This window comes from Egretta garzetta, unplaced genomic scaffold, assembly GCF_000687185.1.
Source record: "Egretta garzetta isolate BGI_Z169 unplaced genomic scaffold, ASM68718v1 scaffold41, whole genome shotgun sequence".
NCBI classification, from domain to species: domain Eukaryota; kingdom Metazoa; phylum Chordata; class Aves; order Pelecaniformes; family Ardeidae; genus Egretta; species Egretta garzetta.
Genome location: NW_009258755.1, coordinates 4,409,608 through 4,425,451, shown reverse-complemented (window position 1 = coordinate 4,425,451; position 15,844 = coordinate 4,409,608). Strand labels below are relative to the sequence as shown.

The window sequence follows — 15,844 nt, the reverse complement described above, 5'->3', positions numbered from 1 at the left end:
GGCATTTTTTTTTATTTTTTTTTTTGAACACAGCTTCTGGCAACAGAAGTCCAGTGTAATGAGGTCTGTCCCTATGAGGAATCACTCACATGCTAATTCCTTTTTTTTTTTTTTTTTTTTTTTCCTTCAGTCAGCCTTCCATCTTTGGGTCTTTTGCACAGAGAGGAGTGTGTTGAGCCCCAAACCACTTTGGATATTCTTAGTGGAGGTAGAGTTAATGATGATATTAGAAATCGGAAAGGGCCGTAAGGAGGCAGGGTGTGAGACGATCTTCTTCGGGCTCCCCTTCCGTGGAAGGATTGGACCAGACTGTCTTTCGAGGTCCCTTCTAGCCCTGAAGCTGTTCACCCTCCTCCATCTTCTGAGCCAGTTCCCTAATCTCCCTCCCGGTGGGCAGAGCTGCAGAGGGTCCTCTCTTCTTACCCTCGCTGGGGGGGCTAGTGGCTTTTCACAAGTTCATGCTTTCAGGAGCCTTCCACCTTCTGCTTGGTAAAGTGTTTCCCCCACCTCCTCAGAAATTTCACTTGAGCTCTTGGGTACACAGTAAATACTGGGTTTATTTCCTGCACCCAGGAGCTTTACCTCACTTCGCTTTATTGGATTCTCTTGTCAACTTGAAGGTGGGAGTAGTTGATCAGGTTTTTAATTAACTTTGCTCTTGTGTTCAATTTTTGTAAATGGCCCTTCATCTTACATCTTAACAGCACGTTGCTCATAAAGAACTATTTGCAATGTTGATTTTTTTTTTTTTCCTAGGGGGAGGTTTGTGTGTAATATAGCAGAACCATACATGTAGTATAACAGGGGTGGGGGGGATGGTAGCAATTTCGTGGTTTTCTCTCTACATATCTAAACTTAGAGTACTCTGTCTCCTCATGTCTTTTGAAATCAGGTGGATGTCCTATTAATTGTGATTTGAACAAGATAGTTTGTGTGGTATGGGAAAAATACCACAACAAACTGTTTTCCGAAAAAGGAATCAACTGTCTGACTGACAGACTGTTGAGGTCCTGCTGGTGTATAAGTTTTCTTGTTTAATTTGGTTTTCTTACGTAGTATTTTCAGGCGGTAGTGGTATTGTCTACAAGTATACTTAGACGGCATGTCCGGAAACTCCGTGTGGGTATTTTAGAAGATTTTTGTCAAATTATCTTTGGTTACCTAACTCCCTTCATCAGAATAGATACTTAGCTTAACCTCTGGCATCTCTTTAGCTAAGCATGTATTTGGGGTTTCTCATTAATCAGCTGAAGGGAAGAACATCACATTATGGGTGATTGGTTATTAACTTCTCGTGAAGCAGTAATTTGAAAGAAGAAATACTTCCCGATTTGAAAAATAGTTAGTGGAGGAGTGGTAACAGTCACCTTCCCCCTGAACACATAATGCTTTTTCAATATTTTCATGCTCTTCTGATCTATTACTTGTAGTTTAAAATGCATTAGAGAAGGAAAAACTAAGAGCCGAATTGAGTATCAAATGGCAGTTATTCCCAAGAAGGATGCAAGTGCAGTTGCTAAACGTGTTGTACCGTAAATGCTTCTCCCCATCCTGTTCCTTGTGAAAAGTGTAACTTGATAACTTGGGCAAATAGTGACTCAGTGACATCCTGCAGCATCGGTGTTTGTATTTTATTGGGTTTTCAGGTGGTTGCCGCTTTGAAGTGAGCCAGTCCAAAGTACAGAAGTCTGAGAAGTGGCTGTTGCTGTGTGTTTCAGGAGTCTTTTGTTTTTGGTTTTTTGGGGTTTTTTGATTCTTTCAACCTGCAGTTTGTGGATTCTCATGAAAGGTATTTAGAAAGTTTGTGGTCAGCAGGCTTGAGTTCATCATGCAAACTTTAAATCTCCATTGGAAAAACGTTTGTTTGACCTCTTTTCCCTTGCAAACTTGAAAAAACCCCACTCCCAAACAGTGTTGCTGCAGAGGATGGTAAGAAATTCCTGTGCCATGTTTTGTGACAGTGTATTGGACCCAGTTTCTGACCCCTGTAGGCAGTCAGTCCACTCTTGATAGCATGAAGGTTGCTGCTGGCTCCAGCTGGTTCTTACCAACCTGACTGTGAATGGTGGTACTTCTGGGTAACATCCAGCTGTGAGTGAGAACCAACAATTCGATTTATCTTTCAAGGCTGACCATTACTGTATGTTAACCATACATAAAACTAAAAACGAAAGGTTTTGGCTCCTATTTCTCACTGCTCTACCTGCGCCCAAACCATCACCTTTTTTTGGAAGGCTGGGTGCACAAATGCTTGCTCTCCAATTCACTTTTTTACGAGTTACTTTTTTTTTTAGTTTGGTGGGTTTTTTGTTTTCTAGTACCTTTATAGTTTCTAGTACCTTTTAGTCCAATTCAGTCCTGTGTGGATATAACTAACTAGCTGTTATTGTTGAAGAGGTTTTGATTAGCTTGCTTGGTTAAGCTGGTATATTTTTATTCAGGCAGTCAGACATAGGAATTTCATGGCAATATGTGAAAAAGCAGGTAATTTCTTCCAGAATCTCAGAGAGAAATTGGGGAGGAATCTGCAAAAGGTGGGGATAGCACCACTGTCTGTCTGCAGGGTCCCTCAGTGTGAGGAGGTTTCACCAGCCTGGGCAGAGCGGTCGCTTGTCAGCCAGTGTGGCCGGGGTGGGGTTGTGTGTCCTCTCAGCACTGTCTGGTAGCCCTTGGGTCCTTGTCAGTTGTTTTCCTCCTTTTGGTCTCTTGTTTATGGCCCTGCCTTTCCGAAGGGGTTTCCTAAAGCTCCGTCCTTACTCAGACGCACAGACCTCCGCCTAAGATACGCCTTCATTTTTCAGTGGTTGCTCCTGCTGCACATGGTCTTTGTGTGCGGTGCTGGTTTACACTGGCTTTGTACCATGCAGTGGCTGGGTGGTGGAGGAGGAGGCGGTCGGCAGGCAGGCGGGGGATAACGGACCCCTTTTGCTTTCCCCCGGCTGTGCGCTGCTTTTATTGAATTCTTCATCTGTTCTGCTTGCGCCTGCTCAGCAGGTCTTATGCAAATACACAGAGCTGGACCTTGTGAGCAGACCTTATGAGCAGAGAGGCTTGGCTTTCCTTCTGGGAGTCTGAAATATGCAAATTGTTTTGCTGTCTTTGTCTCTAATGACTTAGTCGGTATGGTTGTTAATTATCTGTAGTGGAAGATTGCTGGATACCAGCTATCCTACTTCAGCTGAGTACAGTAAAAGAAGGAATTGCTCACATTAATTTGCTTGAATACCTCAGAGTCTAAACCATCTCTGTGTCAATGAAGCATTGCTAGGTTGTCAAGGCAGAAAGGTGAAATCTGCCATTCGGAAGTTGGGAATTTTATGCTCTACCAAATGTGGAGCATTATGCATATGATAGAGCATCTCATTTTCACATCTGTAGTAAACATTCATGAAAGATGGATTCCTTCATGTTCAGTAAAATCACTTTCTTATCCATAAAATCAGAAACGTATTTTATTTTCAACTCAAATAACTGTGCCAAACCAGATGTTTCCTGGAAAACAGCATGTACAGATAAATTTCCGCATAAATGTGCATACTGAAGTGATTTGCTTGTCTCTCCTCCAAAACGCATGCATGTGTATATCCATGATAGGAAATTAAACCGTTTTTATTTTTAAACTGATGAGAGAGGGAATATCAGTATTGCAGCTGAGATGATGTTTTGGGTGTGCACTATTCAGATGGAAGATGCCTCTGTGTATTTCATCTCTTCCCTATTCCTGTTGCCTTTCCTTCTGTTGAGTATAGAAATATATTCCCGATTAACATAAATTATTTAAGGGCAAACAACTCTGGATTTTCTAAAGAGAAAAATGTATTGAAGTCAAACAGGCTTTAGTGAAATCAATGCTTTCTTGCCTACTTGTGTTTAATAGCTGAAAACAGCAGAAGAGTCACTGAGGCTGCTGGATTTGTGTACTTGGTAGGTGTCTCAGTGTTCTTGTAACATGGTTTTGTGCCTGTGCTTTAAGCTGCATGATGTGTTAATCATTCTTTCAACAATACAGTTGGTTTACCGCTGAAAATTTTCAAGCTAAACAGCTAGTCCCATATATTTATCCAGTATTTAAATTCCAGTGCAAGTTGTTAACTGCTGATAACGTGGACTACTTTCTCTATTTCTGACTGCTAGGAGGAAAATACCAATTATTTTATTCGAGTAACACTTGGAGTGGTGCACTATGCCTTGCAGTGCTATGTTTAGTAATTTTTCCATGTTTTTGTGTGTACCACCTAATACTCTTCCAGCGAAGGAGACGAATGACTTCATGACAGGTTCTGATACACATTTTTTGAAATGTAGTATTCCAGTAAGCAAAAGTAAGTGAATTATCTTGCTCTTAGCTGATGTGGTGGTGCTGATCATCCCCATTTTCCACCTCCTTATTGTTGCCACTCTGGAGATCTGTGGTTTTCAGGGAATGTGTGTAAAGTGAGGTGGCTCTGTATTTCTCAGGCACTCCTCTTAGGAATAGCACAGCAGGAGAGTAGTTTGTGCAAGGTGTGTGTGTTTCTGCAGTTCTTAGCTTTGTATTGGAAATTTGTGCGTATCTCAGTGTGTGTGTTTTAGTCTACTGCATCTTGATTTTTTTTTTTGCTTTACAACAAAAATGCATGGTTTCTCCCCATGCCTTTGCTCTTTTGGTTGACCTTACCTCAGCTGTACATGGCCCCGTGGGTGTCCACAAGAGCTGCGCTGCATGTGTTGGTTTGCTACGTAGCTGCAGTTTCCTTAGGCAAGTAACTTGGGACTTGGGTATTGGATCTGTGTAGCTATGCACGCTTTTGTTATTTCTTTCTTTTGGGTTTGTTTTGTGTGTGTGTATGTACACAAAGAGGCAGCATTTTCAGGAAGCCACATATTACTCTTGGGCTCCCTGTATATCCTGTCCCCAAATATAAACAAATTCACAAACTTTTCAAATGTACAAGTAGATTTGAAACCTTCAGCAGTGTGGAAGTATTGTCCACTCCCTGCTGAGAAAAGATGAAAATGGATTATATCTTATATTGAATGCAGAGAGGGGATTTTGCAGAGGGTGCAACACTTGAGTATTGGTGAGCTGCTGAAGGGCTTCAGTGCTGGATATACTGCAGCACCAGCATTTGTGGTGCATGCTGGCATCACCTTCTTCCCCTGTGATTTCACTGTATTTCCACATGCAAACCCTTTGAGAGTTCCTACCATTTATAGATTTTTAAATACATCACAACCTGTGAATTGCATCTGTGGGGAAGAAGCTGGTTTATTTAAGAGCATGCACCTTGAAAGACGGTACAATATATTACTGGTAAATGTACCCATTTCAGAGTCGGTTGGTGTCTTGTGACATACATCCATGTTTGCTGCCTGTTTGGTCTTCTGTGCTCATTTTTCCTGGCTTTTCTCTGGAGGAATGCAAAAAGAAAAAAAAGTTGATTTCGATTTACAAGAGAGCAACCTGTTACAAACCGCATCCAAGATTCCCAGTGGAGTTTGAGGATTCATTGATCTAGGTGCTATTGCACTTATTAGGACCAGATTTTATCATCTTACAGGATAAATATGGCCTTGTTCAAACAGAATTGCAATTGCCCTTTGCCCCTGCTTTTCTGTTACTATGGGCTGTTCCACAGAAACAACCCAAGTCTCAATAGCAACCGGTAGCACCCTTGGTACGGCTCATTCGTTAAAGCAAGGTTATTTATTTTCTGTTTGGAGCACAGAAAGCTGCTGAGGATCAAAGGAAACATCTCTTAATACAATTTACCATTGAAATCAACAGAGTGTCTGCTAATTTTTTTTTTATTTTTATTCTTTAGATTATCCTTAAAGTAATTTGGTTCAATCTGATCGCTTTATTTATTTACAAGCTGGGAACCTAAAAGTTAAAACAGTATTGTCAGATGGAATAAGTTGAAACTGCCCAAGTTTAGGAAACAAAGTGCAAATTACTCCTGAAACAGCGAGACTAAGCTTATTTTCTGACTAAATGAGATAAAAAGGAATCTGCCCTCTATCTGTAGACCAGTGTTGTCTAATTAGCTTTTTGGGTGGTATAGATGATAAAAGGAAGGATGGCTTGTTCTGTTTATTGCAGACTTTCATTATATTGTTAGAAATATTAAAAACTTCCCCCTCAAGTCCATGTGAAGCTTTACGTGCAAGCTAATTGTACAAGATGGCCTTTCTTAGTCCTTCAGATGGAAATATCTAGACAGTGTGCGTTCCTTGTTGGGTGTAGTCACTTCAGCTGAGAGCTGTTGCATTGTTGCAGTTAAAAGTTTCATTTTGTGTATAAAATAGCTGTAGTGGAAGATGCAATATAATGTGTCTATTTTAATTTGCAGGTTTCCACACTGTTGTGGTTCTTCGGGTTTTTTTTTTTCCTGAAATGGTAGGGCTAGGAAACAGCTGCCGAGGGATGAAGTCTCCACCGCTCCTTGTGGCTGCGCTCCTGGCATGCATCATTGTTTTGGGTTTCAATTACTGGATTGCTAGTTCTCGCAGCGTGGATTTGCAGGTAACTTTCCTATTGCTCTGCATGTTATCTTGTACATGTGTGTTTAATAAACATAGTCCATTATAATAAACATTGTAGGTGCAGGGGACCCAAAACTTGAAGAACTTGCTTGTATGATACTTTGTTACTTTTGCTCACTCAAAGCATTCAGCTATCTTCTGCCATTTCAGTTTGCGGATGTGGCAAATGCCATCCTCTTGTTTTAATTCCTAAGTGTACACTGAGACTGGCACTCTTTTTAATCTGAATGGGCATCTGCAATTTGCTCATTTCCCTAGATTTTTTTTTCTTACATGACCCATGAGGATGTATGCATGCTTTCCCACCAAGTACAAGGAAATCTAACTTGTTCAGAACCAGTGTCTGAAAATCTGAATTTCCGTTTTCTTAGAAATCTTTCCTAAAGAGGGCATGCAACTCCCATGGAATAATTACTTTGTGTGCTATTTTTCTACTGGTAACAATTTTCTGCGACAATTGAGCTTGGGTTTTAATCCCTTCTGGAGCATGCATTCTGAAGTTGAGGAGTATGTGGATAAAGTTTCTGGTTTGTGACAATGTGTGCAGGATGGTTCTTTTTTTCTTTTTTTTTTTCTGTTTTTAACAAGCAAACCTAAAAGCTAATGACCTGATGATTAAACACAGCTGATGAGGGCTCCTCCTAAGTAAGGCTGAATTTGTATCCTCTTTGCAATTGAGTTGAATTTTAGTACTGAATTGACAGCTGTAGGAATTGAACTCCTGTTTCACCTCAGAGCGGGCACTGTTCAAGCAGGACACGTGTCTCTGGCCGTGCAGTTAAGGGTGTATCTTAACTTTCCCTTGGTGGGGGGTATGTCTCTGGGACTCCAGTCATCCCTTGTTTTCCCTTTAGTCAGCGGCCTCAGGATGGTGGCTACCAGCAGGTAGTAACTGTGTCAGTACTGCTGAAGCTTTGTTGCATGGCTGTGAGGCAGCTGATATTGAGGAAAATAAGCTACCATACTAGCTTATTCCTGTTGTCAATAACCTAGAGATATTAAGGCCCTCTTTACTGTTATTGATTTACTGTATCATCGTGTATGTTTGACCCTAAGTTAGCTTGAAAATCATTTCACTTCCGCATAGTCGTGCTCTCCTAATGAAATAAAAGCAAAGTGGGTGGAGCATCTAGAGCAGTCTGTGAGTCTCTTTGTTTGTGGGCAAGACTTTGCTGCTGTTATGAATGAAATGGGGTAAGTGCTTTGCTTTTATTTGCTCTTCCAGCTAAACAGCAAATGTGTTCCCCCTTTTTTTTTTTTTTCTTCCTTCCCCCGCACCTCCTTGCCATTTTCTTGCTTTCTGTGGCAGAGAAGCAGAGTAGGCAGGCAGTAATATGCAGCATACTGTGGTGTAAGATGATTTGGTCCATTTTCTTGGAGTCTTGGAGGAGCACTTTTTTTATTACACTATATTTTAATCCACCTGGAATCCCCATGTCTTTCTATCTGGGTAAATTCTCTTTATATTGCTGTCGTCCCCCCCTGCCCCCGTGTGTCTTTGTACTCTTCCTTGCTGCCAAAGAGTGATTTTAACCCAAAATGAACAGAGTCTGCCAAAAATAAAAACGTATTTGGGGGGGGGGGGGGGGAAGGCAAAAAAAAAAAAAAAAGCTGTGATAGCACCAGGCTTGATTCCTCGCCTTATGTCTCTGTGTTTGTATGTGCAGTATGTGATGGTGTTGAATTTTCCTCTGATTGTCACTGCTCTTTGAGCAATCAAGAAGAACAATAATTTTCTGCTTGTAAATGAGTCTTTGTGTACCAGTCATATGTCAGTTGTTTATGTAAAAGGTGGGCAGTGGTGTACTCCTACTCCTTCCCAGGTCTTCCAGGAAAATGTATTGATTTGAAAGACGAGTTTTCCCTCTCAGTTAGTTCAGGATCAAAACTGGGAAGTGTCAGAATTGTCTGGATTAAATTTAAAAAATTATTTGGCAATCTTTTTTTTGGGGGGGGGGGGGGGGGGGGGTTTTTTTTAAGCTAAAGTACTGAGGCAACTTTACATTTCTATTATCTTTAACTGAAATTTTGATAGTCAGTACAGAATATGCTGTACTGGTAATTTATGTAGAACTGGTGTGTGTGTCTCTGTGTGTGGCAGTTGTCACCAGCTGACACAATATTTTGATGACATTGTTAGTTCTGTGAAATTTTGGTATTCCTTGAATGTATTGGAGAAGAGTCCGGCAAGGGGGAAGCATTTATATTTGCTTTGATTAATTTGCTCTTCCTCAGGGTCGGATCATGGATCTGGAAGGCAAAGTCCGCAGGGCGGCAGCGGAGCGAGGTGCTGTGGAGCTCAAAAAGAATGAATTCCAAGGGGAGCTAGAGAAGCAGCGACAGCAGATTGACAAAATCCAGTCCTTGCACAGCTTTCAGATGGAAAATGCCAACAGAGCACATCAGGAAGAGAAGGTAGGACCTTTTCTAGCTGCAGTTTTCTGATACTGGTTTACCAAGACACACTCTGCAACAGAATAAGATTGCCTAAATGTTCCAGCTGATGGGCATTTAGACAGCGTTGGTGTGGCAAAACATTTAATTTATGTATCATTGTACAATAATTAGAAAATCAACATTTAATGCACATTATAGCATTCATTGTATAACACGTGAAATAGAAGCTGCAAGTAACAACACTTCTGAATAAAGCTTCTACCCCCTGTAGAAATCATGGTTACCAAACTTGGGTTGGCCTCTGGCTTTCTTTCCTCTGTGCTAATGTTTTAAAACTTAAGGAAAAGAAAAAGCTGCACCAACAGATATCTTTGTATTCCCAAATATATTTGTATGCATTTGTAGGCATAAATGGTTGCTGTTTATTTCTAGATGCATTACAAATTTTGTGGCACCTTGGTCTCCTGCCTCCAAAACCCAATAGCACTGGGAGACATCAGAAGGTTAGATGAGCTTTTTGTAGCAGTGCTCCTGATGGTGCAGCATTGCCAGATGGGTGGAAGTCCCCTGTGAAGGATGTGAACATACCTACTTAAATAGCAGCGTGTATGGTTACTGCTGTGTAGTATCCTGCAAACTGTTTTGTTTTGTATTTTCCTCATGTTGCTGATACCAGCTTGGATGTGGCTGTTAGCCATTAGTATCGCTTTTCTCACTGTTGCCAGAAGTATTTAGCTGACACAATTCATCTGGGTTTATTACTTCTCCTGTAGAGTCTCCTGACTGAAGTTTGTAGATCAGCTTTCCAGGACTATTATTTTTAGTAGACTGAACAGGCACAGATGATGGTAATAGGTACTCTTCAGGTAAAGGGTTCACCATTAGGTGATGGTTCAGTGCTCAAAACTTGCAGTGCATGAACAAAATATCACCAGAATAATCTTTGAAGGACTTAGAGGAAGCAAAATTGAATAAAAATGGAAGGTGGAATTGTTTTGTTAGTATGCACATCAGCGGCATAGATTTTTAATTTATTTTGAAATAATTTTTATCCAAGGTCTTCGAAGAAATAATAAACCAATTCTTTTAACCTCTTTTGAGACAAACATGTTTCTTTGATAATTTCTCTCTTTTCTTTCGGTTCAGTCTCTGTGTATGCTTTAAAAAAGGTAAGGTGTGTATATATATATTTTTTTTTTAATGTATGTGTTTATTAAAAAGATACCCCAGGATAGTCAGCATTCAAGTGAGTAATCAGTCGTCTTGTCACGTCCACCTCCTGATAGTGCGCATGGATACTGAGTGCTGTGGGAATTGTTTACATTTACTTTGGGAAGGTACCCTAGTTTACATTTTGGTGAAACCCATCATTCTGTTTCAGCATCTTTTTGCATTCCAGTTCTGTCCTGCAAGGAGTGAAAGTATGTGCATGAGTTTAAAAAAAAAAAAAAAAAGTAAGAAAAGGACAAACACTACTGAGTATTTGCTTAATATACATTCTCTTTTACAAGGGAAATAAATTTTATTGTTCTGTTTCGTAAGTAGGTATTTCCTTTAGCCAGAATTATTGAAGTCACTGGAACTGGAAGTGCTGGCTGCAGAGTTTACAGCGCAGGCTGGCCAGATGGGTGGATGTCAAGAGCTGGTGACAGGAAGCTCAGTGGATGAAATGTTGTTTCTGCCAAGCACGGTGTGCAATCTTCCCGCTTCAAATTACTGTGGTACCGGGCAAGTGTGTCTGGCACCACACAACCCACCTTTCTTGTGATGATGGGTTTGAGTCTAGAGGACATGTTGAAGCTGTCATCCGTTAAATCTGGCATCTCTGCCAGGAAAAGTGGTGGGAAGTATTTTACAAAACCAGAACAGCTGTTGGGTGAATGTGGTAGTCTGGGGAAGAGTCAAAGTGGCTTCTGGAAAAGGAAATCTTGCTTCTGAAGTATTTTGAAGTTTCCTTCTGAAAAGGTCAGTGGCAAGAATGAGGGAGACTGATGAATGAAATGAGTTCCATTTACACCTGGAATTTCAAAAGGCTACATATGCATGGCTTGTAGAGAAATCTTGCAGCCACATGGTAAGATGGCATTATCACAAGGGTGAATGGTAAGGCAGAAGTTACAAAAGCAGCTTAGAAATAAACTGGGTTAGTTGTTGTAATGTGGGGAGCTCACCCACTGGTGGAGTTTTGGGAGTGCTGGGAAAGGCATGCAGAGGAGAACAAGGAGGATAACGAAAGCTGCTCAGTAGTTTCTCTACAGGGACCCACAGTGTAGGTTGCAGGCTGGATGACAGCCAGCTAAGGAGAGCCATTGTGGGGATCTCCAGGATCTGGAATGGGGTGGAAAGTGCTTGTGGCTGGGAAAGACAAAGCATGTTTTTTTCCCATCTGCTGATGGGCATCAAATGGAGTCAGCAAGTTGTAGTTCAGACGAGGCAAAAGTGCTCTTCATGCAATAGATGGCGAAGCTGCAGGCGTGTGCTATCAGTAATGCCCAGTTGCAGTGCATCTGTGCGGGTTAAAAAGCAACTGGATAACCTTGGACAAACACCTGCCCCACCACCCAGTACAAAGGTGTTTGTTCTGGCTCCAAGCATTCCTTGGTCAGAAGTAGCTGCTGCTTGGAAAATACTGTGTTTTATATGGCTGCCTTGGAGTTCTTTTGGCATCCAGTGTTAGAGATGGGATGCTGGGCAAGGTGGATTTTGGGGCTGATCTAGCACAGCTGTTCTTTCCTCTTAAGTGCTCTTCCTTCCATCATCCTAAAATACAGTTGTTCAGTAACGGAATAGTCTATGAAGCTTGCTGTTGAAGCCTGGGAGCTGGTGCTGTAGGAAGCATTAGATAGAAGTGGTGCAATGGATTCATTTCCTGTCTTCTGCTTTTTGTGACTGGAAAAGGTCATGTCTCGGGAGCCTGAAGTGGTAGGATGAGCATGTATGTACCTGTGCACTGCTTCATGGCAAATTCAAAGTTTGCTCTTGTTGCAACACATAAGCAAGAATGCGCAGATGTTTGTTTTCCTAATCTGTGGTTTAAGAGGTGGGAGAGTGATTTTACTGGCAACCTATGTATTTGTTAGAAGATGTCATCAGCCAAGTTGGCATGGATTCATCCACTCTAATTTAGGAATGCCCCTGATACGGTGGCAGGGAAGGGAGGGAAAGCTTAGTTCTCCTCAATAAGGACCTTGATCTGAAGAAGCTGTCCAGGATCAGAGGTTACTTAACAATGGGATGTGGGATATAAGAAAAGACTGTTTCTGCGTGCCTTTTGTGTGTGTGTGTGTATGTATATCCATGTGTAAGTGCATGTTGTATATTCACATGTGCATGCATATTTGTATACACACACAGCCGCACACGTATCCTTGGTTTTTGTCTCCATGGATTCCAGTGGTATCCAGGATTCCTGAGACACAAGTAATGAAGTCACCTTTTCTAGTTACAGGAAATTTGGTCCTTGAATTGAATTTTATTTACTCCCTGGGGATTAGCAGGAAGTGTTTATCTAGTCTAGGAAGGATGAATGCAAATCCAAACCCGAGTCTCTCAATTTGCTGTAAAAGTAATGCGAGCTAACTAACTAGACAGATCTATGAGTGATAAACGGGATTTTGTTTAGTTCTTGTTGTTCTTAAAGAAAAATGAAAATGCTTTCAGCTGAGGCATAGGAGTAAATAGCCTGTCTTAACCCCCTCTCTTTTTTCAGGGAGGAATTATGGTTCTTCCGGTTATAGAAGAAATCTGTAGGGGAACAAACTTTCCCAATCTGGACTCCTTACGTAAAGGAACTCTTCAGTAACATTCAAGACCCATCTTAATTGCAGTTCATCTCTGCTCACTGTGTCTTATTGCTCTGATGATAAAATTCAGAATAATTATGCAGCTGATTTAGTGTTACACCAAACTGATACACCAATAATATACTTGCCATTTAAGATACTTAGTAATTGTCGGTGGCAGTGTGGTAACCACTTTGAGTTAAATCTGCTGCCTTTTTCTAGTAGAACTGTGTCTGTGCTACTTAAAGGACAAGGGCATAGGAGGTAGTCAGAGCCTGAAACAGCCTGTGGGCTCACCATTCACTGAGGCAATGTAATCCTGGGAAACTGCTGTCATAATTATTCTCTTAGGTCTGAGTATGTATAAAACATTTCTATCACCAGTCTGCTTTTAAAAAATCTGCTTGAATTTTTAAGGATTAACGTAGATTTAGTAAATGGCTTCTGGAAATCCATACAGAAATAGACTGAAGAGATCAAGAGAGCTTACACAAACTCTTCATAACAACAGATAAGGAGTCAAGAGTGCCAAAGGGCTGTTTCTAACCCGTAAGCAATTTTCTAAAGAACAATATTCTGTATGGTTGTTATTCAGGACTCGTAGCTTCTGGGATGTGCACAGCCACGATAGTCTTCTTGAAGAGTGTAACAGGAGAACAATACGTATAATCTCTCTTACTTTTAACTGCTAGAGCATGCTTTTGCAGTGTGTCATTTTCTTTGGATTTATGTAATTCTTCCCCAGCCCACATCTTCTTTTACTGAGGCGAGGGGCCAAGCTTTGTACATTATATGTGAAGAACGTCACTGTCCCCTTGCACAGTGTCTTTTAACACTGGCCACAGCTGCTCTTGGATCCCCTCCCTCTGGGAAAATTTCAATTCCCAGCACAGCCTTCTGAGACAAAATACCTATCGGTATGCAGAGTCAGCTTCGCTCAACAGGAATGACAGTGGGCGGGGTGGAGGGAGAGAGAAGGCCTGCTGTGAAAAGGAAGAGATGCCTATGCATGTTTTGCTTTTGTTTTTTAAACCAAACAATGTTGCATCTTTTAGTTTTGAAAAGGCTATAAGGAAAACAAGCACTGCCTGTGCCCCGCTCTACTTGCCATAGCATGGTGTTATTAAATAAGCAAGAGAAATCAGTCTACTTACTCATAACTGGTACAGCAGAGGTCTGGAAGACTACTTCTGTTTAAAATATATTTTTACATGGTGGAGAAAAAAATGGATGGTCTGGGACTAGCTGAACTGTAGGCGCCCAATGAGTGGAAATTTAGAGTATGTGTAACTTGAGAGTTAACTACTGAAACATTTCTACCTCTTCATAGCAAAATGGATTGACAAACAGTAAAGCAGAAAGTACATTATATATACCTGTACAGGTTTCATATTAAGATTCTCACACCATAGGATTCTGTTTTGTTTGCACTGCCAAATATTTGGGTTTTAATTAAATGTTTTAATGTTATCAAAGTCCTGTACCTGCACCGTAGCTGCACAGGGCTTATTTTCTCCAAGCTACTTGCTGTTGCCCTGCACCTGTAAAAGTAATTTCTTATTCCTGTGTGTCAGCTTCCTCTCTCTTCCATGGAGAGTGTAAGAAATTGTTAACTTCACAATTTCGGTGATTGCTGCAGTTTTGAAGGCTGAGCTGCATCATGTCATGGTGTGCATGTCCTTCATCACAAAAGAGCGTCTAGATTGCTTTTAGCAGAGGATGTGAAACAAGATTGAGTCCCTGATCTTTATCAGGATCACTCTGTGGGAATAGAGCTGTGTTTTTTGGTTTTGTTTCGGGTTGGTTGGTTGGTTGGGCATTTTTTCCCTTTATTGAGGATGGGGAAAAGTCTAATTTCTGAGTGGAATTCAGTTCAGTGAGAAATAGGTTTAAATGAACAATGTTTCCTCCATTTTGGGCCTGAAATTTGTTTTAGGCTTGCTTCAGTTGGTGTTCTTCCACTGAAGGATACGTGAATGTACAGCACACAGACCAAGCTAAAAGACAAATATTTTCTTAGGGGTCTTATTTATGAACTTTTACCCCACTTATTAATATGTAGTTAGCCGTTAATCTCATGTCCTACAATAAAAAAGCCTTTTTGTGGCTAGTGTAAGTGGTTTCTTTGTTCCTGAAGATTATTTCAAAGTGGTGAAGAAGAATATGAAAAGAGAAAAGAATTAATGAATTAAGAATTAATGATGCATGTTACTCGGAGACTGTGTATGTGAGGGGGTGTATTTTCAAAAATAGAGACTGGGGGTGGGATTTCCAGATATAATTAGGAAATGAGCAACAGATAATCAAAATGTGCCTCGTGCTGCACTGCAAGCGTGAAGGTGGGGAGCAGTAGGAGCATGCAAGGCAGAGCTGCTCCTTTTCTTTGCAGTAAGGACTCATATCAGTTTGAGTTAATGAAATAGGTGCCCTTCTTCTCCCTGATTAATTATAAATGCTTGTTTCTGCATGTATAAATCTTAGCCTCCCAGCTTGCTTTGTTTCCAGTTGGTTTTGTTCTTAGTAGCTGATTTACTGATGCTTTGGCTCATCTTTTTCTCCTTGTGAGAGCTGTATTTGTGAAGGCAAAGCCTCTTTTTTCTTAAGTTTTAGTTCTGAAACCAGTGTTTCATCAAGTTCTTTGGCATTTTATTCCCTCTTCCTGTTGCAGTATCTCATTGTGCTTTTATATACACCACATACACATTAATCGGGCAAGGAAGGGAAGAGACCGGCGTGGTTGAGACAAGAGTTGCTTGTCAAACTAAGGAGGAAGAGCAAACTGCACAGGCAGTGGAAGCAGGGACAGGCATCCTGGGAAGAGCACAGGGACGCGGTCCAGTTGTGTAGGTATGGGGTCAGGAAGGCCAAGGCACGGCTGGAGCTAAACTTGGCTAGGGATGCAAAGAATAATAAGAAGGGATTCTACAGGTATATCAGCCGGAAAAGGATGGTTAAAGAAAGCGTCCCCCCGCTGATGAGCAAGATGGGCAAGCTGGTAACAGCAGATGAGGAGAAGGCTGAGGTACTCAACACCTTTTTTGCCTCAGTCTTCACTTGGCAGCCTCTCTCCTCACCCCTCTCGAGTTGATGGATGGCATGAGGGGGACCAGGAGGGCAAAACCCCTCCTGCTGTAGGAGAA

At 41.2% G+C, this 15,844-nt stretch overlaps 1 protein-coding gene across 3 annotated transcripts in view; it reads left to right on the top strand.

The window, feature by feature from the left end:
• Nucleotides 1–15,844, top strand: part of GOLM1 (golgi membrane protein 1) — a 58,296-nt gene that overhangs the window by 22,023 nt on the left and 20,429 nt on the right. For all 3 annotated transcript variants that reach the window (XM_035888939.1, XM_009649221.2, XM_035888938.1), the window contains 3 exons: nt 131–208; nt 6,333–6,505; nt 8,761–8,940. In XM_035888939.1, the coding sequence (XP_035744832.1) occupies nt 6,377–6,505; nt 8,761–8,940 (309 nt within the window). In that variant the 5' untranslated portion in view covers nt 131–208; nt 6,333–6,376. The remainder of the gene's footprint in view (nt 1–130; nt 209–6,332; nt 6,506–8,760; nt 8,941–15,844) is intronic.